The sequence below is a fragment of the Anolis sagrei genome, chromosome 3 (assembly GCF_037176765.1).
Source record: "Anolis sagrei isolate rAnoSag1 chromosome 3, rAnoSag1.mat, whole genome shotgun sequence".
NCBI lineage: Eukaryota > Metazoa > Chordata > Lepidosauria > Squamata > Dactyloidae > Anolis > Anolis sagrei.
The window spans coordinates 209,641,701-209,669,199 of NC_090023.1; the positions used below are offsets into that span (position 1 = coordinate 209,641,701).

Genomic DNA, 27,499 nt, shown 5'->3' on the forward strand with positions numbered 1-27,499 from the left:
TATTGTACAAAATATACACAGATCCAACTGTTATATCTCTGTTACATTGAGCACTGATTTAATATCACATTTTCCCATTCCTAACTCATGTAATAAAAAAAGTTGGTAGATGAGAAACACTTTTGGCCAAAACAGATATTGTGCATGTAATTAGACTTGGATGGAGGAGAGTTCAAGAAACTGTGAGAATATGGAAGGATAGAGTTCATAGATGATTCAGGTTATTATAAAAGCGTAAAGATGGCTACATAGAAAATCAATTTGACTTTGAGCAGATGCAGCATATGAATCAAAAACTGAAGCTTAAATTCCAACTTATGAACAAAAGGACTCTCTCATAACCAAGAAACAAACGGAAACAATGGCAGACACCTAAATTCTCATAGAAATGCATTGCCAAACACTGATTTACAGCAGATTTTGTCTTTCCCCATTTGCCATATGCAAAACCAAACTGCATTATGTATGAAATGATGGGAGATAGCCCAGAAGCCCACAAGAAGCAACATATGTATCAACTGTACCATTAAAAGAAACTGTTTTATTGAAACTATTTTTTAAAAAAACAGGTGAGGCAATATAAACGATAAAAGGATTTATATAGGAAGGAAGAACTGACATTAAAAAATATTGAAACAAAAAGAAACTTTACAAAAAATCCAAGCAAATACAGTCTCCATACTAGATATAGTATGAAGATAAAACTAACAGGTGTTTAACAAAAGAGCACAACACCACACAGAAAAATGGTTCCAAGGTCTATGGAAAAGCATAGTCTTAACAATGATTTATTAACTATGTTAAAAGTAGCTCTTGAACAATGAGTTCTTAAATTTATACAGTTGCCTTTGTAGTCAGAAATATATTACACATTGCACATTTTATCAACAGGTTTTCTCCACTTAGCCATGAGTAGTATCATCTTCCACAAAGTCTTTGGCCATCTCTGCTGTGATCACATCAATATGACTGACCTAAATCAACAAAAGAATGTAAATGTGTAATTGATGACAACACAGCTCTATAGAATCAATCTAAAGCATAAGCCTAGGAGCCTCCATTTGTTTTGAATGATCTAAACAATGCCTGGATTTCAGTCCTTCACAGCTCTGAATTCCAGCTTTCTGGGAACCTCCATTTTGATTTCTAATACGTGTATTTGCAAAGATTTACAAGCAGTCCTCGAGTTACAAACGAGTCATACTTAAGAAGGGAAATTCAATCCTGAAAGAGTTAGGAAAATGTGTCCCCGTTAAAGCTTTATCTCCAATTCTTGTTTCCACAAGTCAAGATTTTCAACATCCACTTATCACAGGGACAGAAGGTGAGGTGAGATCTTCTGAACAATGCCACGGACAACAAAACAAATCCTACAGGGGTGTTAACCCTTCCCTATGCTACCTGAATCTGAAAAACATATTTTTTGGCTGGAATTACACTTATAAAATGTACCTGTTTTGAATTACATACAAATTCAACTTAAGAAAAAAACCCTACAGAATCTATCTTGTTTGTAACTTGGGGACTGCCTACACTTGGAAGTGACTAGACCAGGGGTTCTTAAACTTTTTCAGCTGCAGAGCCTTTTTTGAAGCAAAATTTTCTCATGGGGCTTCAAGAAATGTTTATATATTATGGGAAAACTTTTAGACCAACATAATCTTAACAGTATTTCAGTGGAAGACCCGAGGGGGCATCCAGTCCAACCCCCTTCTGCCATGCAGGAAAAGCACAATCACAGCATCCTCAACAGATGGCCATGGGAAATAGGGTTTTGGAAGCAAGGAAGGCTAGGGGGAAAGGATTGGAGTAGCGAGGAAGTTGAGGGGAAAAAGGTTTTAGGGGTGAGGGAAGCAGGGGGAGCAAGAAGGAGGAAAGAAAAGCTTTGAGGGGGAGAACAGAGGAAGAGGAGAGAAGCATGGAGCCCCCCATATGCTTTGTGAGCAAGGAGGAGGGAAAAGCTTGGAGGGAGGGGGGAGGACAGTGGAAGAAGAGGGATATGCAGAGACCCTCAGTATGGTTCATATAGCCTCAAGGGCTCTTTGGAGCACACTTTGAGAACCACTGGGCTAGACAATCCCAAGAACCATAGAGTTGATTAAGACCACAAGGACCATCCAGCCCAAACTCCTGCTATGCAGAAATACACAATTAAAGTACTCTCAACAGATACCCATCCAGCCGAGGCAACTCTCATAGAATCACACTTCAATTGATCAAGAATTTAGTGTCTACTATGTTTGATCCCATGATAAGCGTCAGTAAACATCAAAACAAAGCCCAAAACACATATGTGGTATGTGTGTTTGTGTTTAATACAAACTTAACAGTTTTGTATAATTTATACAACCAGCAAAAATATATCTTGTTGTAGGCTTTTTTCTATTAAAAAAGGGTGCCATATAAACTGGTTATAAACTTCAGAGGCAACCTACAAAGAGGACTCCTATTTACTGTGTTCTAAAATGTTTTAAGATATACATTTCCAGGTCACCAAAGGCACTCAGATCAAATTGAAATCTAAGTGAACATATAGCCCATGATGTCACTTTAAATATTTTAATATTTATGTTAAAATCATGTATCTGTACCCGAAATATAATGACCTAAAACCAACTTTCCTTAATTATTTTTGACATTGTGTCTATTCACGCATCACAGAATTACAGCTAGACTGCAACAGTATTCGGTTTCACCAAATTATAGATGGCATACCTTGTTTCTGAATTTCACACCATAAAATTTGTCAGCGGATTCAAGCAGTTCAGGCCTAAAAGTTGTGGTGATGAATTGAGCATGTGATGCCAATTCCATAATCATATCTGAGGAGAAAGAAAAACCTGCTAGTGGGTGATAAGTAACATACAGAAGCTTCCTTAACATGTTAAATACAAAACCACTACATTAAAATATAATCAAGACACCAATTATTAATAGGCAGAATATGACTTTTGTTGCTTTCAAGCTCTTATCACAGCAGCAGTGAAGCAGCTCCTCTCTCCATGTCTGGGAAAAAAACAACCAAAAGCTGCACACATACTATGTTAAGCTGGTTGTTGTTCATTCGTTCAGTCGTCTCCGACTCTTCGTGACATCATGGACCAGCCCACGCCAGAGCTCCCTGTCGGCCGTCACCACCCTCAGCTCCTTCAAGGTCAGTCCAGTCACTTCAAGGATGCCATCCATCCATCTTGCCCTTGGTCGGCCCCTCTTCCTTTTGCCTTCCACTTTCCCCAGCATAATTGTCTTCTCTAGGCTTTCCTGTCTCCTCATGATGTGGCCAAAGTACTTCAACTTTGTCTCTAGTATCTTTCCCTCCAGTGAGCAGTTGGGCTTTATTTCCTGGAGGATGGACTGGTTGGATCTTCTCGCAGTCCAAGGCACTCTCAGAACTTTCCTCCAACACCACAGCTCAAAAGCATCGATCTTCCTTCGCTCAGCCTTCCCTAAGGTCCAGCTCTCACATCCGTAGGTGACTACAGGGAATACCATGGCTTTGACTAGGCGGATCTTTGTTGCCAGTCTGATGTCTCTACTCTTTACTATTTTATCGAGACTGGACATTGCTCTCCTCCCAAGAAGTAAGCGTCTTCTGATTTCCTGGCTACAGTCTGCATCTGCAGTAATCTTTGCACCTAGAAATACAAAGTCTGTCACGGCCTGCACGGTTTCTCCCTCTATTTTCCAGTTGTCAATCATTCTTGTTGCCATAATCTTGGTTTTTTTGACGTTTAGCTGCAACCTGGCTTTTGCGCTTTCTTCTTTCACCTTGATTAGAAGGCTCCTCAGCTCCTCCTCGCTTTCGGCCATCAGAGTGGTGTCATCTGCATATCTGAGGTTGTTAACGTTTCTTCCAGCAATTTTTACCCCAGCTTTGCATTCATCCAGCCCCGCACATCGCATGATGTGTTCTGCATACATGTTAAATAGGTTGGGTGAGAGTATGCAGCCTTGCCGTACGCCTTTCCCAATCTTGAACCAGTCTGTTGTTCCGTGGTCAGTTCTGACTGTTGCTACTTGGTCCTTGTACAGGTTCCTCAGGTTAAGCTGGTATATAACAGCAATAATTCATTACTGGTTTTTTTTAGTATGGGATGCTTGTTCTGTATGTGAACAAAGACAGCAATATATAATATCTATGCTGATTTCTATGCATTTCAATGGCGATATATTTGTCAGTCTTAACCAAGTTGTAGGGAGAGGTTGGTAATAAATAATAATATCATCAACATCAACATAACCCTTTACCTGAAACAGCCTTTCTACGTTGAGCATCTAGGGCTTGATCAATTTCATCAAAAAGGTAAAAAGCAACAAGAACAAGAACAACCTTTACCTGAAACAGCCTTTCTATGCTGAGCATCCAGGGCTTGATCAATTTCATCAAAAAGGTAAAAGGGAGCCGGATCACATTTCTGGATGGCAAAAATCAAGGCTAAAGCCACTAGAGACTTCTGTCCGCCAGAAAGCTGCTGCATCTCTCTCATTTCACCTTGTTTACCAGTGAATGAGACCTGAAAAAACAAACAGAGAATGCTAGTTACTGGTACTTAGGGAGCACTGTCATCATATGCTGGTTACAAAGAAGCCAATTAGCCGTCCTTAAAAGGCAAAATAAAGATCATGTTCTTTACCCTAATCCCAACTCCAGTGAACTGGTCTACAGATGGGACACTGCTCTGGGATCCTGATCCCTTCTCACTCTCAGCGGCGCCTTCACCTTCATCTTGAGACTGACTCCCTTCTATATCCCCTTTCTTCATCACAAGGGTCGCTTTTCCTCCAGGCACCAGCTTCTGGAAGACCTCACTGAAGTTCTTTGACACCTTGGAAAAATAGAATTCAGTTCAGTTTTTGTAAAAAGGGGCTAAAATACTGTCATATTAACTTATTCCAATGCCTATCAAATTAATGTATGAAGTGTAAACATACACCTTTGCTTTCTTGAGTTTACAGAAGACCTTACTGTAAATTCAAAATCTGGTCTTATCACATGCTGAAAACTATGTAAGATTTCAGCCAATATGTCTTTCTTGTAAAAAGAAAGTGAACTGGAACTATATACATTTAAAATAAAGCACATTCAAAGCTTGCAGCAACGTAGCATATGTAGTTAAAATTCAAAATTATATTATTTGCAGCTTTCAAAACCCTAATACTATAACCAAATATTCCACAAAGCTATGACACATCTCCACTTCTATCTAAACTTAATATTGCAATGGAATGTATTTCTAAAGCTGACATAACATGAAGGCAATATACATAAAGTAGTTCCTCTGTATTTGTGAATTCAACCATCCTTGGCTGGAAAATATTTTTTAAAAAGCAAACTGTGATTTTGCTGTTTTGCATAAGGTAAGGGACACATTTTTACTTTGCCATTTATATAATGGGTCTTGAGAACCCTCAGGTTTTATCAATGGGGATTCTATAACAAAACCCTAGCAGATACCAAGGGCCTACTACATAACTATCGTAAGAACTAGGGTGGAAATAAAAAGCCAGACAGCCTTGTTACAATAGTCTGCAAATAATACCTGCTTAAAAGTCAGCTGGATAGCTTCATATTTTCTAAGTTCAAGAACATTCATCAACTCCATAATAGATTTATAGCCTCGGTCCAACTCTTCTTGACGTTTTATCAATTTTTCTTTCTGTTCTGAAAAGTTAACAAATTGATCCAGAGCTTTTTTATTGACATGGCTGTATTTCTTCAGCTCTGTGTTGCATTGCTCCAGTTTCCTAAACAGCTAATAAAAAAAGTGAAGACAGACTGTTAGGATATTGCACAAACATCTATTATTGTCACTGGATATGAAAGATGAAAATCTTTGCTACCTGCTTCAGGCTCAATGTCTGGTATTTTTCAAAAGCTTCTTGTGGGAGTGAGCCCAACTCCCTTATTTTTTTCATACATTCTTCCTTCTTCTTCAGAAGCATTCCTTGCCGGTTAGTCATCTTCTCGAGCTCTTTTGTGTCATGGTTAATAGCATCCATGTGCTCTTTCTCCATGTTCTTCCAGCGTTCCATACTTTTCTGGAAGTCTTTTATTCCAACTTCAGTTTTGTCAATTGAATTGTCAAGATCTATTGTGCAAAAGGAGGTACAAAGGAAGGTAAGCTTGAAGAAAAGCATAAAAATAGGAGAACCTTGTAAAATGATACACATAGAAATGCAAATTATTAACAAACATATTGAAAAGTACTAATAAGACTATAAGTAGGATATAAAAAAAACTCCCTCCTGGTTATGAAGAAGGGAAATGATGATTATGATAATTACTTTACGTCTTATCCACCTCTCCACAAGATGGGACACAACACTGTTAAAATACATTTTCATTATATACATACATACATTAAAATGTATTTCTATGGAATACACATATTAAAAAGCAGTCAAAATAGAGTCTTGTGCCACGACTCAATCCAAATACCAGCAGTTCTACCTGAAAATTCTTTGAAGATAGTTTTAAACCACATTTAATCTATCATTGTTCCAAGTACATTTTTTTGCATTTTACTGTGTTTATGCTAAATACACTAAACAAAACTAGACAAAAACACTATGTTTAAGTAAGGCCCCTTCCACACATTATCTGCTTTGAACTGGTTATATGGCAGTGTGGACTCAGATAACTCAGTTCAAAGCAAATATTGTGGATCATCGGCTTTGATATTCTGGGCTATATGGCTGTGTGGAAGGGTCCTAAGTCTCTGCTTGGTTAAATAAAAATACCAACCATCTGATCGTGCCAGTGTGTCTTTTACTCGTTTATTGATGGCTTCAAGTTCAGATGTTGTCGCTGTAAGGACAGTGCCACCTTCAGTCTCTCTCAGCTCATTTAGCTCCTACAACATAAATGACATATACTTTATGCAGAAGCAAATCACCACAATGTAAACAATGCTGTTGAAAAGAAAGATTACATTACTGCTTTCAATACACTTTTTGTTTTCAAAGTATTCTATATTTTGTTCTATATATATGTATTGAGTAAAAATTCTACCCCGCCTTCACGTTAAAAAGCATAGAAATGGAAGGTAAACTAAGAGGGACTTATTAGCACTTTAACTTCTTATAGTACTTCGCTGAAAGTCCAAAATTTGTTGACTGTCAACCACATCAGAAAAACTGTGTAGAAACTCCACAAAAGTTCAAAATACTAGTGTGAAGTCTGGCAGTAATTTCAATGAGACTGTTTTAACACTCACTAATGCTTAGCCTGAAAGCAGAGCATCAAAGAACATTGACACACAAATTCATCTTGAATTGTCAACATTAATATGTGAGTATTTTATACCATTGTTATAGAATATTCTAAGCGGTATAGATGTTCACGTTTCTGAACACGCTACTTTATTCCTGCAATTAAGAAATTCACCAAATATACTGAATGCAAACTTGTTAAATAATGGGCCTGAAACCTTACCTGTTCAACTTGGTCTAAGCGTTTCCTCAAATTTTCATTGAGATATGTCTCAACTCGTGTAATGATTCCTTCAAGCTTGATCCTCTCATTCAACAACTGCCTGTTTTCCTATAAAACATAAGAGGCCATGTTTATATTCCGTTGACTGCTTCAAAAATATTAAGATGACATTATTCCGCAGCTTTGTGAAACCACTAATAATCACCATCAATTTATATAGCACTTTAACTGAACACTGGTGTTTTAGAAGTAAAAGAACAGTACCCTCTGCTAAGGCTTACAATCTAATCAACACGTGCATGTTTCATGCTCACTTTTCAGAGAGGTTTCTGGTTTATCTGTTCATGAACAAGTTTACCTTCTATTGTATCCCCAAATGTATTTGAATATGTGTATGGGGAGGGGGGCAATGAGCGAATTAATTTGTATTGTTGTTTAGTGCCATATTTCAGATAGGTTAACTCCTGTACAATTTATTCACTTAAATACAGCAGTTAATATGGCACTAACACAACTGAGATTTTTGGATCTATAGTACTCGCACAATATAATTCTGTTACCTTTCATTCACTCTCAACTTTAGAAACACTATTCCATATCAAACAAAAAAATAAGCAAAGGAAAGAAAGAAAGCAACCAACCAACCAACCAACCAACCAACCAACCAACCAACCGGAATTCGGGTTTAAATGTTCACTTGGTAACACTTCCATTTAAATAGTGAAGGAACTGAGTATTATTCAGAGATATGCTTCTGAACTATGCTTTTAAAAATCAATTATTCTCAAATACACTTAACTCTGAAATTTTAAAGTATATTTACTTGTTGTAGTTGCCGGATCTCATCGTTGAGTGCATCCACACGCTTCTGGTCATCTAAACTGAGTTGAGATAACAGATCTGTTCCCAGTTCAGCTTTTAAGGACTCCCGCGTTGATTCCATGGCATGCAAGCTTGCCTCCAAACTTTGTAAACTCCGTTGCTAATGGGAAAATAAATCAAATGTAAGTATGTATTTTAAAAGTGACTTTCTAATTTATCTAGTTCTTTAAGAAGCAGCTAACTGCGATGGATAAAGAAAAAATACAACAGCTATTTAACATACTCTTGCATGATAACATAGGTTTTCGTTACAATCCTACGCATGTATACGCAAAGCATGCTCCACCTTGGAAATAAATAAGGTAGAATATAAAAATGGCTTACGAAACAGATACATTGCATTCTATTTTCCCTCTAATGGCTTTTAAAAAAATCTATTTAACCTATTAGACATAACACTATTCTATAGATCTCATCACAGTAGAAAATGAATCCACTTTAAATCTGGTTGTTACCTCCTTCAGAATTCTGTGGTTTTTAGTTTAGGGAGGAGGACCTAAGCAGCCTCAGTAGACTACAACCCTGCAGGAGGCAGAAACTGGATTTAAAGAGGATTCATTCTCCAGTGTGATGAAATAGTATGACACTGTGTTCTATATTCAAGAATTTTCCAGATGGGCCACATATCCTGAATTGTCTTTTAAATTGAAACTAGAACAAATGCCTGCTATGTTGCAAATGTTCCCCAATATCCCATACCTTAGGCATAAATGTTTTCTCCGACTGTTGTCTCTTTTCTTTCAGCATTTTCATCTCTGACAAAATGCTGTCTCTTGAAGCCTTGAATTTTCTTTGCTGGGTTTCAATCTGCTGCATTTGATTCATGAGCTGATCAATTTCATTATTAATCCGTGCAATGTGTTAAGGAAAATTTCTGTTCAGTTCATCATTAAATTCATAGATAGTAGGACTTACAATGAGATTAGTCACTCTCTAAAAACATTTTATACATTGCAGCATCTTAAAACAGAAACGATGCTATGTGCCATATTCTATAAGCAAGACCAGAAGCCAAAGTGTGATTTGACGTTATATACAGGCTGAAAAATATTCAAGCAAAATTAACCAAAATTATAGAAAGCACTCATATTAAAGGGGACAGCTACATCCATTTTTTGATACTCTGGATGCAAGCAGGAGATGGCACTGTGTACTGGCATATTGTATTTAGTCCACAGCTAGTGATTCTGCTATACAAAAGTACACAAATCACCCCATTTGAATTCTATTTACCCATTATTTCACACAATAATCACAGAGACAATATTTTGGAGATAAGAAATGAGCCAATCCACCACTACCCATACATGCGCCCACATTCTGTGAAGGATATTTTCAATGTTTCTGCGTAAGTTTTCATTGAGTTTTGCTTCAAGTTCACTTAATTCTACTTCCACTTTTCTGACATCTTTCTGGAGTTCAAGTCGAGACTTTCTTGTGTCATAATAACCTCCTGTCAAAGCGCCCCGGTGGCTCACTTGATCACCTAGAAGAATTTTGTTCTGTTAAGAATGAGAACTAACCCACAGAAACTACTCACGGTAGTTTGCCAAAAGATATGAATAATACAGTATTAGCACATTAAGTGAAGAAAACAAAGTGTTTCTATACTCAATCCATCAGTTGTAATATACAATATCAAAAACTTCATACCATTCAAAAACATGTTCACAGTACAGATGTGTTCCAATGACAAATAAATTACATTTTTATGGAGAAGCTTTCTCAGATTAAACTGAAGGAAAATGGTACAGCTCATCAGAACACACTAACCATTTTTGCACCTCTAAACCAGAGTTTTCCAAGCTGTGTGTCATGACATGCTAGCATGTGGCCTGTAGTCCCACCACATGAAAAATGTGCCCCCTCCCTGTCCCCTGGGCAAACAAAGGCTACGTGGCCAAAACATCCAGGCTTGACTGCTCATGAAGGAAGAAGAGGAAGCGGCTGTGGGAGCAACGGCAGGAGCAGTCACTCAGGTGGCACGGAATCCAGACTCAAACCTAGGGGCCCATCATCCTTCTCTGTGCTCAGTCTGACCAACACCTGATCCCCCCCTCCCCAGGCAATGCCCAAACAGTAGCCCCAGCGGAGGGGGGGGGGAGGGAGAGAACGAGGATGAGTTCAGAGACCCCCCCCCTTTATACAGTAAAGATTATATGAAAATTACATACATAGGCAGCCCCCAAGTTACAAACATAAAATTTACAAATGACCCATAGTCAAGAACGGGGGTGAGACGAGAAGTGGTGGGAGAAATCTACTCCCAGGAAGGGAAATTCACTCCTGAAAGAGTTATTATGGAGAAAAAGTGTCTCCACTGAAGCTTTATCACCAATCCTTGTTTTCACAACAAGCCATTTTTTTCCAAAATCTAATTATCACAGGGACAGAAAGGGAGGTGAAATCTTCTGAACAGGGAACAGAGAGTAAAACACCACATGGGTGTTAACTCTTCCAAAATCATGTATATTTTTTGCTGGAGTTACACTTTAAAAATGTACCTTTTTCTACTTACATACAAATTCTACTTAGGAACAAACTAACAACCTATCTTGTCTGTAACTTGGGGACTGCCTGTTTGTATATTATAATATAGATACAGTATATATAGAGAGAGAAAGAGAGGAGGGAGAGAGTATAAAACTCTTATAAGGGGTTGGGTTAACTTCTGGCTTGCTAGTAAAACCAAATTACTATGTTGCAAAAGGATGCATGTCTAAAGTGTGTGTCATTAACACAAAAGATTTGGAAAGGCCTGGTCTAAGACATTGTTAAACAAACTTGCACCAATTGAATTGAGGCTAATGTTTGCTTCTTTCTCTTCTTTCCAGAGAGCCTACTTTCCAGAAATTGGTTTGAAGTTGCACATGGATTGAGGATCATAATTTATACTGTTTGAACAAGCATCTTAACCCATGGTGCCAGTACTGGCTTTAAAAAATGATAGTATCATGAGTTATTCATAAAATGCAAACTATCTATTCAAACACAAGAATAAGTCATACTTTAGGGAAATTAAAGGTAAACGGTAGTGGTGTGCCATGTTAAACTGGCTTTAGATTTCACAAAGTTTGTTAAAATAATTGTGAGAGCTTAGAAGAAAATTAGAAATTCCAACCAAGAAAATTATACCCAAAACATACCTTCCAAAGTTATACAATCCATAGTAAAAGCTCTGGCCAACTGTGTGGACACTTCCATGCTACGGCAAATTAGGGTTTTTCCAAAAACATGTTTGAAGGCTTTATCAAATCTTGGATTATATCTGAGTTTACTGATCATAGGAATAGCATCCTGAAAATTAAAAAAAGTTGATTTCATAATAGGTAACAGAATTGCATCAATACTGTAGTCACCTTCAGTTATAATATGCACACACACACACACACAAAAGGAACACAACCCAAACCTGTAGTACCAAAATGAAGGTAGAATACTATTAATTCTGAATGTAAACAAGCCACAGATATTTAGTGTCACAACACTTAGAAATCATATGGCCTTCAAGTCACTTCCATCCGTTTATTTGACGGCAGCAGAGAATTTTAAACTGTTGTAATTCTGTATGCCTATCAATTATATTTTAAACAAGAAAAACTCACATTGGTTTCAGGGTATGCAGTATCTCTAACATCCAGTTTGTTAAGAGGAAGAAAAGTTACTTCTCCAGGTAGATTCATTTTGTTGAATTCCATTAATATCTTGGTGCTAACCTCATCAGAGTCCACAATATGATAAAAGAGCCTAGCATTAAAAAGATAAAGAATTAGTACTTTCATTATAATTAAGACAGAACAGTACTTAGCTAAGACCCATCTTTGCATTCTTTCAAACCCAACCAAAGAAACAACAACAAAAAATGTAAGGGAAATTTTATACACAAATATGCCCCAGAAAGCTAAATTCCTCAATGTAGGTGCCTTCTGGTAATTTCAGCAATTATATGGCAAAAACAAATAGTTCTAAAAGAAAAAGTCATATTCTCATACCTGTTTCCAGCAGTAACTTCAACACAAGTGTAGAAAGCAGGTTCACATTCAAAGTTATTCATTACTATTCCATGATAGCCATTCAGAACATGCGAGTTAATGCCTTTACGACGGAAATGCTCCAAAACTTTGTTGATACTGTCAATGCCATTTAGAATAGCCTGCATAATCAAATAGACTTAATTGGGCTATGTACAGTTTGTGAAAAATACTATAATCCCTCATACTACCCTTCAGTTCAATTTTATATGCATAAGAGGGGAAAGTTTTCTGATCTGATACAACTTCATACTGCAATTAGAATATTGTCAATACAACATACTGAACCAGTTAATTTATGATGCCACTGAAGCATAGCCACAGGGCACTCACATACATTTAAGTATACTGCCTATTCCAAGAAAATGGATTCAACATACTGATTGCATTGTTATTTTCAAACTTTGATAAGCTACAAATATAATTTTGGTTTAAGGTAGTACTTATCTCCAGGTAAACAATTTCTGACATGATTTGGTAGGAAGAAGAGACAAAGAGCTCTTTGGGGGTAGGGGGAGAGGGATCTTTAATAGTAACAGTATGTTAAAAATCCCACCTTTCCTGTTGCTGCTCTTAAAAGCTGTTGCTTCTTTTCCAAGTCTTCCCGCTTTGCTGCAAGAGCTTGTTGTTCTGCATTCTCTTCTCGCCACAAGTAACTGAAAAAGAGTTGACGTTTTATCTAGAGGACACCAGATTGGATAAGTCTCATCTAAAGCTATTCAAAGACTTGTTTTGTAAACTTCGCAATTTTATACTCTTATTGCAATTTCCAGCATTTCCTACTGATTTAGAATTTGTAGCAGAGACATACAACAGCAACACACTTTAATGACATTTGTTATTTCATTTCAATATTACTAAAATACATGTCCATGATTAGCAAATAAGACACAGGACACCTCCTATTTGCAATCATTTCAATATTTCAATTTCGATATTTCATATCAACAGCATTCCAGTTCTGTAAATCATGCAATACCTTATATTTATTTATAGCACAACATTTTTGAAATAGCTGGGGTACTAATGCCATAGATAATAAGCGCAGCTTATGACCCATGGCTATTGTTTTCTGCTTACTGTCTATAGCATTAGTACCCAGCTATAACACAGCAAACAGAACAACCATAAGGAAAGTAGTAAAACTCAATAAAATTACTGACTTTCTCTCACTCTGCAATTCATCCTTTTTATTTTTCACTTCATAATATTTCCTGTCCAGTTCTTCCACACGAGCTTTCACTTCACTGAGATCCTGATCCAGTTTCTAATGTATATAAGGAAAAATGTTTTAAAATTCAGCATTTCACTCTTTTGACAGACTAAATGAACCACAAGCTGGTATTTGTAGGTTTTAGACAGCAAAGAATCGCTTTAGATAAGTGGTTCTCAACATGTGGGTTCCCACATGTTTTGGCCTACAACTCCCAGAAATCCCAGCCAGTTTACCAGCTGTTAAGACGTCTAGGAGTTGAAGGCCAAAACATCTGGGGACCCACAGGTTGAGAACCACTGCTTTAGATGTTTCATTACTTTCAGTGCAGGCAAATAATTACATATTGAATTACAATAAAATTTGACAATTACATTGCAATTTGTATCTTCACAGCCCAAGACTACGCAAGGTATCATCCGTTTGTTGTGAAGCACTGGAATTATACTACATTATGCCCACTCCTTCTTGAATTCTGGCCTCTATACATGTTAGACAGGGCCCTATGGAACATGACCCAATTCACAGAACTAGCAAAACTGGGAACACATATCCCAAAGAGATGCATCTTAAAAGACAAAATGGGACAGCAGAATTAAATCCCTCACTCCACATTTATAGAGAATTTGACTTCAGCCCTAGTCTATCCATCATTATTATATTTGAGACCTTTGTTTCAAAAATATAAAGAAATAAGCCTATAGCGTAATTCATTACATCCCAACCACACCTGTAAAATTCTGCAGCATTACCAAACTGTCAACACAATGGCTACATTCAAAGACCCCCCCCCCCCCCAAAAAAAAAAAAGGTTGCCAAAGTATGTTCCATCAGTCCTCTACTATTATTCTTGGAGCCATAAACAGTCCATTTATACAAGTGTTTTCCTCCTAGCATCCCACTCACTGAAGCTATACACTCCACAGATCCGATATTTCCCAAACTTCAGAAAAGGTTCTGCATCTAAGCAGGCTCCACTTGTGCATGCCTTGTGTGGAACACAACCTAATTATGTAAATGAACTATGAAACCATAGCATATCTACTTTAAACAGAACACCATAAAACTTATTCCATGTGCAAAGTAAAGCCTGGTTCAAATATTTCTGACCACCATCAAACTCAACTCCTTACACTGTACTGTTCCAGGTTCTTCTCTTTATTAGCTTCCGTGTCTTCCAGATCTTTGTGTATCGCAGCAATTTGTCTTTTCTTGTCATTGATGGCCTGATCAAGGGATTTGAGTTCTTTTTTAATCCATTTATCTCTCTCCTCTTTGGAGGTGAACTGACTTCCTCGACCTTGCTTTGCATAAAGATCTGTTCTTTCCTGGGTAGCCTGTGCCAATCTGTTTCAAAAGAGAAATGTAACAAGATGTAACAAGATGTTTTAAAAGATGTAACCAAGCCAAGGTAAATTCATTTCGGTAAACTGCATGACTGTCAGGAAACCTAAAGCAAACTATTTTGAGAAATAATGTTCCATTTTAATGTTCTTTTCAAATGTGAGATTTTATTCAATATTCTAGGAAAATTTCTGTTCCAAAGAAATTAAAAGGGCTATAAATCATTAAGTTTTAAACTTCAAAAACTATTTTTCCTGACACCAGAACAGCCACTCCAAATTTGTGGCTTTTCAGGTGAGCTGGACTACAACTCTCATTACCTCTCCAATTACCAGATTCCCTCATACTTAGAGTAGTGTTGGGAACTGTAGTGTAATACATCAGATGGGCATGAAGTTAAGAAGGCTACATCCAAGGCACAATTTATAGACTCCATTGTGCTTTCCTGCAGATAGGTTACCTTTTTTTATTTCTCATTTCTATCTGACTACCTTATTTAAGTTGCAAACTCACTTATCCTGTTAGGCTCATACGGAAAAGCACTTATTCTCACATATTTCCTGTACGCAAGTTGTAGATGATACAGATCCACTCTTGAATATCCTCTGGCTTATCATATAAGTTACAAGAGTCAACATAAATTACTCTGGTAGAAACGGGGATCAATGTTTTGTCTCTGATGTTCACGACTATTAAAGTCCCGAAAAGGATGAAACTACTTTCAAAAAACCAAAGAAATTGAAACAGGAAGCGACTAAAAGTACACCAAAAGTCCAGTTTAGATTTTCTTAAAATAGGATAGCTTCCGTCAGTTGGGGCTACAACCTATTTTGTCATCCCTGATGGCATCCCCAGTTCCTTCATGCAGTGCTTCCCTTTCATATGGCAAATTAGTAGGGCTGTGTACGGTACCAATATTCAAAACAGGTTCCGGGACATTCGGCAAATCTGGCAACCAAATGTCCAGAAATGGGGCGGGTGACAGGGTTTGAATTTACTCGACCGAAACGCACCATGTGGAAACCCAAAATGGCTGAATTCGGTTCCTTTCAATTGAGCCGTGGCAACAGCCACACATGCAGCACCCCCCCCCCTCCCTTGTCTGAGCCAGAACAAGAAAGCGGATTATGTGTCTTTTTGCCAAGCTGATCTATATATACCAGGACGAACACCTCCATTTTCCTGTGGCATCCTGGTTTCTGAGAGATCGTGTGCTATCTAGTTCCATGTTCTATCTCAGTGCAATTGTTGATTAGGATCACTTTTGGACTCAACTTCAATATTTTCCTTTGGCAATTTAATTAAACTTTCTTAGTTTAATATCTTTCAGTGCTTCTTTTTACAATTTCGCTAGGGAAGTGAGAGTGGGCATACTTTTTTGAGGGGGGGGGGATGTGAAAAGGCATTTCTGTTTAAATATTGGGGTGGTTTAGTGTAGGAAGGGGATAGCCTGACTCCCTTAAATCCCCATGGGGAGAATTCAATCTCTCCCCAGGCCTTCTCGCTTGTGTACTCTATGCTGCATCTTCCTCCCCCACACTCAAAGAATTATTTTTTTTTAAGTATTTTTAAAGCCCTTGTAAGCTGTTTGTTCACCTCTTCGACTCTTATTATTTGTGTGTGCTACTTCTCTCGCCCAAGAAGCCTGAGCCTATCCCCCCATATACAAAAATAATATATCTCTCTCTCTGTGGCGCTGGTGCTGGGTCAAGTGGCCAGGCTTTCAGCAGAGTGAAAGTCAGAGGGAGGGATACTGAATCTCAATCAGATACATCCACAGGATATCTTTATGGGATTTTTAAAGGGACATTTTATTTCTAGAAACGTTAAGAATTTCCTTAAAATTGGTTGATGACCCAAACGGTCTGACACTTGGTGGGCTTTTGAGTGGTAAATGTGTACTGCAAGTGTGGCCATTTCTGTCCCGATAGCTCTAAAAATGACAGAAAGGGAAAAATTGGAGGTTTTCCCATTGCCGCCAATGGGTTGGATCTTCCCGGAGTGAAAACGGAATTCCTGGCTGCTGGAACGAAAAACAGCATTTGCCTTCCCAAATTCGGGAAGCTCCTGAAAAAAATAAAACAGGGCCAAACAAAAATCCAACACCGCAAACAGCACGGGGTTTACTTGAATTGCACACCCCTAAAATCAGTGCTGGACATACAGACCTGGCAATTCCTCTTTCTTCCTTTTCTTTTACACTGTTAAACTTGGGTTCTGTTTCTGCCAGCTCTTTCTGTTTTTCTTCAATCTTCTCAAGAAGTTTCTGCCTTTCTTTCAAGAGTCTTTTCTGAAAATCAAGGTAACAATGTCAGCCCTATTTGATAAGCCAGCTACTCCTAAGCTCTTTTTGAGAAGCAAAAATAGAAGTTATATAAGTAACAAAAGTAGGACTTCTCAGAAAAGATTTTGACCCATAATTTACATGTTACTTAATTCCAAAGCAGAATTCATGAACAAGTGCTCTTCTACAATACAACTGATGCTAGAAACTGTTCTTGAACAATCACAGTAATACGAGGAAAGGCTCTTAGTGTGTTATATAAAGAGACCATACAAACTTAGTATGCTGCAATTTAAAATACGTACCATGGACTTCAAATTCTCTCAATGTACACCAAATATACTTCAAACAAGTAAAACTTTTTCCACTATAGAAATCTAGATAAACTGATAACATAACTTATTTATTTTTTATTTATTTATTTACTGTGCTTCTAGACCGCCGTTCTCAGCCCTGGGGCGACTCACGGCGGTGTACAACATGTAAAATAAGGTGCACTTCACAACATAAGCTAACATCAACTAGCAATATCAAAAACAACATCAAACAACAACATCAATATCAATAATACAATTACAATAAGTCATTCGCGACAATAATACAATTACAATAAGTCATTAATGACTTAGATAAAGGGCTGGAAGGCAGGATCATCAAGTTTGCAGACGACACAACTTACACTATATGCCAACTGTTATTTTCCCCCCATAAACTCCACACTGGCAATATTATGCACACAATACAATACATATGCTTGAGATATTATCCACTTTCACTTCCCAGCCCTTACCCTTTGCTCACTGTTTCCAGCCAGTTCGTCTTGCAAGTCCTTCGCTTTAAGTTCTAGTTTGGTCCTTTGTTTTATCTGTTCCTGTCTTTCAGCACTAAGCTGCTCTTTCTCCTCCTTCATGGCGGAAATCTTTGATTTCAGTTCGCGGACTTGACGTTCAATTTCCTACATAGAGACATCAAGAAATGGCTGGAGAAATAAAGGTAGTCTGTGTATATTTCCAAATTAAGGCAATACTTATTCTCATGATCTAGAAACAGATGAACTTGTCTAGGAAAGTCACACATGTGATTAGCACCGTCTAATATCACCTCTATTCATACTATGCCATGTGGATGAAAATGGGAATCCATCTCTTTTTCTGTGAGTTTCAATTCATTTGGGACCACTAACCACAATAAGTTGCTGCATGCAACTATTTGTAGACAGCAGTAGCGCATACGAGTCATCATCTTACCTCCATTTTATCTCGAGCATCCTGCTGTGCATCTCTTAATTGCCTTGATTTTTCTCCACTGGTTTCCCGTTTGGCTGAAAGCTACAAAACATATAATCCAATCAACTGCTTTAGAACAGTTTGCAACTGTGTGAATTAAACGACACATAATAACTGGTTTGATAATTTAAACAGGCAGTTAAACAAAATGACTTACTTCATCAAGTTTAGCACGGGTCTCATTCAGTTCCTGGTTATAAATAGTGTATTCTAGGGCTCTTCTCATTTTATCCCACTTTTGATATTGGGCCAGTTCTTCTTTCTCCTCTTCCAGGGTATGTAAGCGCTCTTCAATATATTTCAGCAGCTCGTTTATTTTCTCCCGTTTTCCCTCTTTAAAGGTTATTTAAGAAGCATTAACATGACTTAAGTTCTACAGACAACCAGTAAAGAATAATCAGTTTTATCTCTTACATTTTTCTACATGCGTGTGAAAGCTTAGAGGATATCATCCAGATATGTAGGCTATATGTAAGTAATTTGCTTATCCCAGAGGTGGCAAAACTGAAATGTCCAGACAATATGATGATATCAAGATGGTATCAAGTAGGAAGAGATCACATGGGCCATCCAGTCCAAACCCCTGCCATATGCAGGAAAAGCACAATCATGGTCATCCAGCCTGTTTAAAAAGCTTCCAAGGAAGGAGCTTCCACCAGACTCTAAGGCAGAGAAATCCACTGCTGAACAGCTCTTACAGTCAGGAAGTTATTCCTAATGTTCAGGTGGAATCTCTTTTCCTGTAATTTGAACCCACTGCTCAAGAGTCCCAGTTTCTAGGGCACCAGAAAACAAGCCTGCTCCTTCTTATGATTTCTTTTCAAATATTTAAACATGGCTATCATGTCTCCCCTCAACCTTCTCTTCTGCAGGCTAAACATACCTAGTTCTTCAAGCCAATCCTCATAGGGCATATTTAATCTAGACTAGTTTTAAAAAGCGACCACGTTGTTCCTTTCCTGACAACCATGTGCATTTTCATGCTTGCTGAGAAGAAAAACAAACCTCTTTTCTCTTCCCAAGCACTGAAACCAAGCGAGCTGCCTAGACCAAGACACAACGATTTCTTTGTCCAGATCTGATAGCTGGAATTCTTTGTGTGTTTAGGAGGAGGGCATGCATTACGAAAAAGCTCTGGTGCAATGGCTTTGCTTTTAAAAAATATTTTTGGTTCTCTTGCCAACATTCATACATAGAACAGAAAAGTATCACTAAGCAGAAAGGGGTGTGCTTACTACTCTACATGGCTCAAGGCTGAATATTTGAAGGAACACATTTATTCATATTAATTCTTTCCATGCTTTAACTTACACACTTGGAAGTCCTGCTTGGTGATAGGCACTAATTTATGAAGTTCCTTGGAAGGGAAATACATTGGCTCAGACCTAGCATACAAAAACTATGTTGAATTCAGTGTCTGAGAAAATCTAATTATATTGCAGGTGTTTGAAATTGCTGGTTTCAAGACAGGTTTTAATTTTGGTATACTGGCTCTTAGTTCAAATTAATTTTATGTTGCTGTGTATTCATTTCTATTACTTCTGACCTATAGTTTTAAAAATTGTATATGGTTTATTTACTCTTGATATTTATATCCTGTGGCTTTATTTTTTCTCATGCTAAATTGAAATTTTATGGTGGAAATCCAGGAATGAGCAACCTGCCTTTGGCCCAGTTTTAAAAGCTGTCTGCCAGTTGGGCCCATACAAGAATAATCTGATTCTGCCTTAGTAATTGGATGGATGCAAAGAAAAAGGAAGAACAAGACAGATGACAGGAAAAAAGTAAGAAAAGATGAGTTCAGACTTTTAGGCCTGGCTCCATCAAGCACTCGTTTTAGCTTTGCCTACTACTGGCATGCAGTTCCTGAAACACTATCTACGAGGGATCGTGATCTTCAAGACCAAACAGATTTTTGGGAAAGTGACTTTAAAAACCCCAATTAAGTTTAAGAGAAGATAGTGAAAACATGTCCACACAAAATAGACTGAAACCATTAACTGCTGTGTGATTACTTGTTTGGGGCAGTTCCCCAGTCTGACCTAGCAAGCAGACATATCAGACTATGAGCAATAGTTTGAGAGAGTAGGGGAATTAACTTCCACAGCACTTTGGAAACAGATCAACATTACTTCTTCATAGGACTAAGTGTGTAAATCGGGTTGATTCAACTGCAACTTTTAACATAGCAATATATACATAAACATAGAATATGCCCTAGTGAAACAAGACTGTTAAAATATTAGCTTATGGTTCCATATTTACCATATAAGCATATTTCACAAAATGCTATTAAGTTAAAAAGACATGAAACATAAAGAATGAGCATAGCACTAAGACTCTGAAATCTCAAATAAATAAAAACCACTTTTACCTGTTTCTTTCATGAGGGAGATACTTTCCTCTTTTCGTTCATCATATACTCGAGTGCCAGCTACTTCCCTTAACAATTTTAGTCTCTGAGAGTCAGGAGCTGTAGCCATCTGGTTGATCTAAAAAGAAGCAGGAAAATATAACTCAGTTGCTATACTTTTGTTTATATACAGCAATCAAATATATAAGTAATAACGACAAGACACAGCCAAATCGATGCCAGTTACTGTTCGTTACTCTAAATGCTATTGGAGTACAACTCTCGTGATTCTTGATCACTGAGAATACTAACCAGAAATGGAGGGAATTCAAATCCAACAACCACAATTTTGAAACTATTATATTAACAAATGTGTCAATTAATCGTTGATCTTGGCTACATTCATTGTGAAGGGATACAACACACTACAAACACCACACAGGGAAACAGGTATTTCTGTCAATTATTAAATATTAAAACACAACAAGTCTTATAACTTGTGCAACTTAAGTGATTAATGCTGTCAAAAAAAAACTAGTCAGTCTATCAGTTCTACTCAATCATTGCTTGGATTCTTTTTTAATTTGGTAGATTGAAATTTTTCACAAATGACATATATTGTTTTATTCCTGCTCAAATTTTCATGTTACACTATCACTGTCGCTATTTTTCTCCCACAAATTAGTATCATAAAACTGACAAGAAAAAGGGCATAAGAAGTGAGGCATACTAGGAAGGGAGGAGACACAGTGGTCATGTAAGATGATGTTCCAATTTTGAACACATATGAAATTCAGGCTCTACTCATCAAGTAAACTGTAATGTAAAATATAGCAATTCCATGATATTTATTTGGAAATGTCTAGTTAATGTTACCAACATTTTAAATGCAAATAATAGTCATTCATCATACCTTTCCTTGTTTAACAATATAGTAGGGGTTGCTGCGAGAAAATCCAGCACTTTCAAGAAGATTCATCACATCATTTTTCCTAGAATTAAATTTGCAAACTGTACATTATTCAGCAGTGACGTTTAAGAACAAGCATTCATGACTATTAAATAACATTCTTCCAATTAGTTCTCTCTTACTAATTGCAACCTTGACAGCAATCCTGATTGCCGTCCCCAAACTTTTATTTAATTTAGTTCCAAATATTCTGCAATGTCAACTAGAGATTAAGAGCATGTTCAATTTTATTATATTTTCTCTATTTCTGAAAATTAAACTGAATGATGTAATATTTCACAACATATGAACACAAACAAAAAAATGGTACTGAAATGGCTTCTCTTGGAAATGAGAAATTAAATGTTCAAGATTCCACAGAAAACAAAACAGGTTTAGATGTTAAACTAGATTACATCCAACCCAGTTTTGATTTAATGAAAAGGGGAAGAATGAAAGGGGGGGGGGGGGAGTAGACTTACGTCACCATTTTCTTGTCTAAGAAATACTGGTCCTTTTTTGCTCCAATGACTCTGCGAAGTGAAACTTCTTCCTTATCAATCTAAGGAAAAGATATAAGCAAAGAATTAATAGCCAAGGCATTAACTTGCACAACCTGTGTTGAATGTCCTAATGATATTAAGTACATTTTACTTACTGGTAATCTGTTGTCAGAGTTGTCAAAAATAATTTCCACAAAAGCAGAAATAACCCGAGGGCCTGTGCCTTCCTAAGAGAGATGATAAATGTTATTTACAAAATTGTGTAAAACAATAATCACTTACTTGCAATCAACAACAAAAAAGGAATATATTGTATAGACCCTTGGATTAGGTCAATAAACTCAACTAAAAGACAGCTTTTTTGGTCATTTGTTTTGTAACAGCATGCTTACATACATCTCTCATATTTCCTTACATGCAATAATGCCAGCCTTTGCTCAGGACGAAGATGACTGAATTCATCACTGAGAACAAACTGAATTGCTGTAATGAAGAAAATACAGAAAGACTTGTTAATTTTAAAGATTCAATTCAACCACATAATCTTTCAATATAGGTTTTTCTAATAGAAGTTCTGTGAAGAACTGCAGTTTACTGTATTATTCTTTAAAATAGATGACTTGCATTGCAAATTTTAATTAAGTATTTTAGCATTCACTATCAATACTTCTGAGCTTGCTTTAATGTAAATGAGTTTACTACAATACTAAACTGACAGACTGTTCCAATCATATTAGATGAACAAATGCTGAATTGCTCAAACGGCATAGGTATGAGAGAAGGTTAGAACTGTGAATCATGTAGAGAACTCATGCAAAGCGCAGGCCTCTCTATTAGTGAGGAATATGGATTTGCTAATAAATTACAGCTGTTAATTAAATCTTTCTATTGTGGTACCTTGGCAATTTTCATGGCACATAATTTAGGAATTATTGCTCTGTGTGCCAGCAATGCCAGCAAACAATGCCTTGTGCCAGCAAGGTATACAATTAAAACTGAAGAAATTTAAAAAGGAAAAAAATAAAACTACTGATTTTAGCAAACAAAAAAAATGATTATCTGATTTGATATTTAGTTACAGCTTCAAAATTTGACTCATTTTTTTCTCAGACATTTTGAAAGATTCATTTCTGTTGTGTAAAATGAACTGTAGAAATAAAGATTGTGGAATAAAAGCACTGAAAGGCCCTTTGAATTATAGCAATCAAAAAGAAATGTGGCTCCAATAATAGAAACAATATTTTATGTGTAGCTGTGTACTTACCGTAGAAAAAGTTGCTTTTTCCAGAACCATTTCTACCCACTGAAAATAAGCAGAAGTTACATGTTGAATTATATTTTTCATGAATGATTTTTTTTTTCATTTTGGTATACTGATGCATAAAGTGACATATAAAAAAATTGTTCAACTGGTCTAATAATCCCCTGACCTTTTAAAAGAACTCAGTATTATGGACCATCACTTCTGCATCTTAGCAGAAGAAAAAAATGAGTAAGGTGACTACTTCAGATGTGACAGGCTGAACAACACCTGAATCAACAGCCTGCCATTCCACATCTGAGAACAAAAAGGAAAAGGTATTTTATGTAACATTTTGACCTATTTATATTATCTATTCCTTTTGTTAGCCATCTTACTTTTTGTCATCTCATGCCATATACTTCACATCTAACCACTGAATTGTGTAACACATATACCCCCCCCCCTCCTGACACCATACAGCAAATCAATAATGAATTAAGGGTCTCATAATTCAAATAGGTACTCAGTTGTCTGAAAGCCTGACTTCCACCATTACATTTTAGACACATTGACAACTATCATTATGTTTAATGGCAGAATTATGCTGGCTGAAAGCAACAGCAGTTGCAGACCAGCATATCTGGAAGTGTACACAATAGTAAATGCATGACCTAATAAAAGTGCCAATAGTTCTTCTAGTTACACTAGCAATGGATAACCCTTGATTCTTTCCTCTTTTGCCATATAATCTGTTCAGGGTGGCTAACTGACAGACAAAAGAATCCGGAAATAATTTTCAGTATCTCCCAGCTATGGTGTGGAAGGATTTGATCTACAAGCATATTGAGGAGACATTAGTTAGTCACTGTATGAAAATCTAGGGCAGGGGTCATCAAACTAAGGCCTGGGTGCCGGATACGGCCCTCCAAGGTCATTTACCTGGCCCTCGCTCAGGGTCAACCTAAGTCTGAAATGACTTGAAAGCACATAACAACAACAATCCTATCTCATCAGCCAAAAGCAGACCCACATTTCCCATTGAAATGCTAACAAGTTTATATTTGTTAAGATTGTTCTTCATTTTAATTATTGTATTGTTTTTAAGTGATTTTGCACTACAAATAAGATATGTGCAGTGTGCATAAGAATTTATTCATTTTTTTTCAAATATACAGTTTGAGGGACTGTGACCTGGCCCTCTGTTTAAAAAGTTTGTGGACCCCTGATCTAGGGGCACTAACCCATGAAATTATGTAACATTAAAAATAACAACAAATGTGCCAGATAAGAAAAAGCAATCAGATAAGAAAAAGCAATCAGTTTCATTCTGAATAGGAAGAAATATATCAAATGTCAATTTCATCTCTAAAAGTTATACTTAAATGCTGCATAAGCCTTTGTATTACAGGAACTTACCAATGACATTATGCTTTGAACTGAAAGGATCTACTATAGTCTGATCTCTGTAGCTGCGAAATCCTTGGATGATCACCTGAAATAAACACATTTATGTTAAATAAACTTTCATAAATACAATTTATTATCAACTACAGCTTTCAAAAGTACAATGTCTCAAAAAGGATAAGAAGTAAATTTGCTATATTCATTTCTATCATTTCCACAGTACGTACAAAAACAATACAATTACCAGGTACCACGTTGTGATGGTAGCCTGCTTCCTGCACTTTCATTATGCAGCCTTCAAGAACAGGTGAAGCAAAACTATGAGTGTGCAATCTCGTTAAGATTAAATGTTAAATTCGGTTTTTAACAAAATCTTCAGAATGAGATTTCAGCTGTAGTTGAGACAGAAAGTCTTGATATATCAGTGTTTTTAGATTAAAACTCATGATTTTTAACTAAAGCTTCAGAGTTATTTTAATCTTCTAGAAGGGGAAAGCATGGTACAAAAGCATCTATACTGCAGAATTACTGCAATTTGACACCCATTTAACTCGCATGGATCAATGCTCCAGTATTCTAGGATTCATAGTTTGATGAGAAGACTTACAAAGACCTTATAACACTGAAACTCCAATGATTGCATAGCACTGTGCCACAGCTGTTAAAGTGGTGTCGAAATGCATGGGTTATATAGTGGTATATTAACTCTGGATCCTAAGCATTCTGGACAAGAAATACTCTGGCCTCTGGTGCCTTTCACAATGCCCCTATACTCCAGAATCTGATCACAGATTATCCTCTTATCCCAGATTATCTGGCAGTGGAGACTCAGGCCCCTTCCACACATCTGTATAAAATCCACATTGAACTGGATTATATGGCAGTGTGGACTCTGATAATCCAGTTTAAAGCAGATATTGGTTCTGTTGGCTCTGTTGATTTTATTGGTCGCATAATGATTTTAATAACTAATTTAAATGAATGTTAACTTGAGGTTTTATATACATTTATATTTATTTTTTACGTTAGATGTAAATTAATTGACAGGTTATGTTATTATTTAATTTCTGGTTATATTATATTGTTTTTAAATGTTTTTTGCACTACAAATAAGATATGTGCAGTGTGCATAGGAATTCATTTTTTATTATAATCCACTCCTTTGAAGACCAATGTTAACAAATATAAACTTATGAGTGTTTCAATGGGAAGTGTGGGCCTGCTTTTGGCTGATGAGATACGATTGTTGTTATTGTGTGCTTTCAAGTTGTTTCAGACTTAGGTTGACCCTGAGCGAGGGCCGGGTAAATGACCTTGGAGGGTCATATCCGGCCCCTGGGCCTTAGTTTGAGGACCCCTGTCCCAGAATATCAAGGCAGAAAATCCCACATTATCTGCTTTGAACTGGGTTATCTGAGTCCACACTCAGATAATGTGGGATTTTCTGCCTTGATATTCTGGGATATAGGGCTGTGTGGAAGGACCCTGGGTTATCTGAGTCCACACTCGGGGCCCTTCCACAGTCCTATATCCCAGAATACCAAGGCAGAAAATCCTGCAATTATTTGCTTTGAACTGGGTTATCTGGGTCTACACTCAGATAATGTGGGATTTTCTGCCTTGATATTCTAGGATATAGGGCTGTGTGGAAGGCCCCCCAGATAACTGAGATTTTTTGCCTTGATATTCTGAGATATAGGGCTGTGTGGAAGGGCCCCAGATAATGTGGGATTTTCTGCCTTGATATTCTGGGATATAGGGCTGTGTGGAAGGATCCTGGGGGTTATCTAAGTCCACACTCAGGGCCCTTCCACAGTCCTATATCCCAGAACATCAAGGCAGAAAATCCTACAATATCCGCTTTGAATTGGGTTATCTGAGCCCACACTCAGATAATGTGGGAGTTCCTGCCTTGATATTCTGAGATATAGGGCTGTGTGGAAGGGCCCTCAGCCAGCACCAACAAGCATCAGATGAAGCCTAATCTGCAATGCCATATAATGCAGTATGAAACTACGTTATATGGTCAGTGCAGACTCATATAATCGTTTAACTACACCGAACTGCATCGCATGGTAGTGTAGATGAGGCCTGCGTGTCGCCGTCGTCGTCCCACTCCCCTCCCAATGTTCATTACATTTTGGAAACTTTAGGTTATTGTGGGAGATAAAATAAAAGATCAACCAGCCGAGGCCTCAACTTTTCTTGTTTACCACTTCATTTTACCACAGAAAGTAAACAAGGCCCGCCGGTGAGGCTGAATCCCCTGCTGATGCTGTCATTCTACAGAGAACGAGGGCCTCAACTGAGTCTCAGGGCCTGGCTTTCGTCGCCTCAACACCCCCAGCCCCCCTTTTTTTTTTACCCCACCAGTCCCTCGCTTTGCAGCCATGAATTCTTCCCAACCGTCCTTTATTGTTTCCAAAGAAAAAAAAAGCCTCCCCCTCACAACCTGAGGGCCTCCTACCTGCTTGATATACATGGCGGCGGCGAAAAGCTCCCTCCTCCCCGTCACTGCGCCCACCGAGAACAAAATGGCGGCAAAGCCTCCCCCTCCCGTTCGCTGTGGAAC

At 37.4% G+C, this 27,499-nt stretch overlaps 1 protein-coding gene across 1 annotated transcript; it reads right to left on the reverse strand.

Moving 5' to 3' along the window:
• Window positions 1-521: 521 nt before the first annotated feature.
• On the reverse strand, window positions 522-27,499 carry SMC3 (structural maintenance of chromosomes 3). The gene is made up of 29 exons (XM_060768389.2): window positions 27,395-27,499; window positions 24,940-25,015; window positions 23,545-23,583; window positions 22,696-22,763; window positions 22,436-22,507; window positions 22,260-22,339; window positions 21,742-21,820; window positions 20,850-20,967; window positions 18,633-18,808; window positions 18,437-18,517; window positions 17,980-18,144; window positions 17,074-17,195; window positions 14,695-14,908; window positions 13,512-13,615; window positions 12,905-13,004; window positions 12,310-12,470; window positions 11,923-12,064; window positions 11,464-11,614; window positions 9,651-9,803; window positions 9,017-9,168; window positions 8,259-8,417; window positions 7,436-7,543; window positions 6,746-6,854; window positions 5,842-6,089; window positions 5,541-5,753; window positions 4,635-4,826; window positions 4,337-4,514; window positions 2,716-2,822; window positions 522-974 (listed from the first exon to the last, which is right to left on the reverse strand). The coding sequence occupies exons 1-29, from the start codon at window positions 27,407-27,409 to the stop codon at window positions 903-905; spliced, it is 3,654 nt and encodes a 1,217-aa protein (XP_060624372.1). The 5' UTR covers window positions 27,410-27,499; the 3' UTR covers window positions 522-902.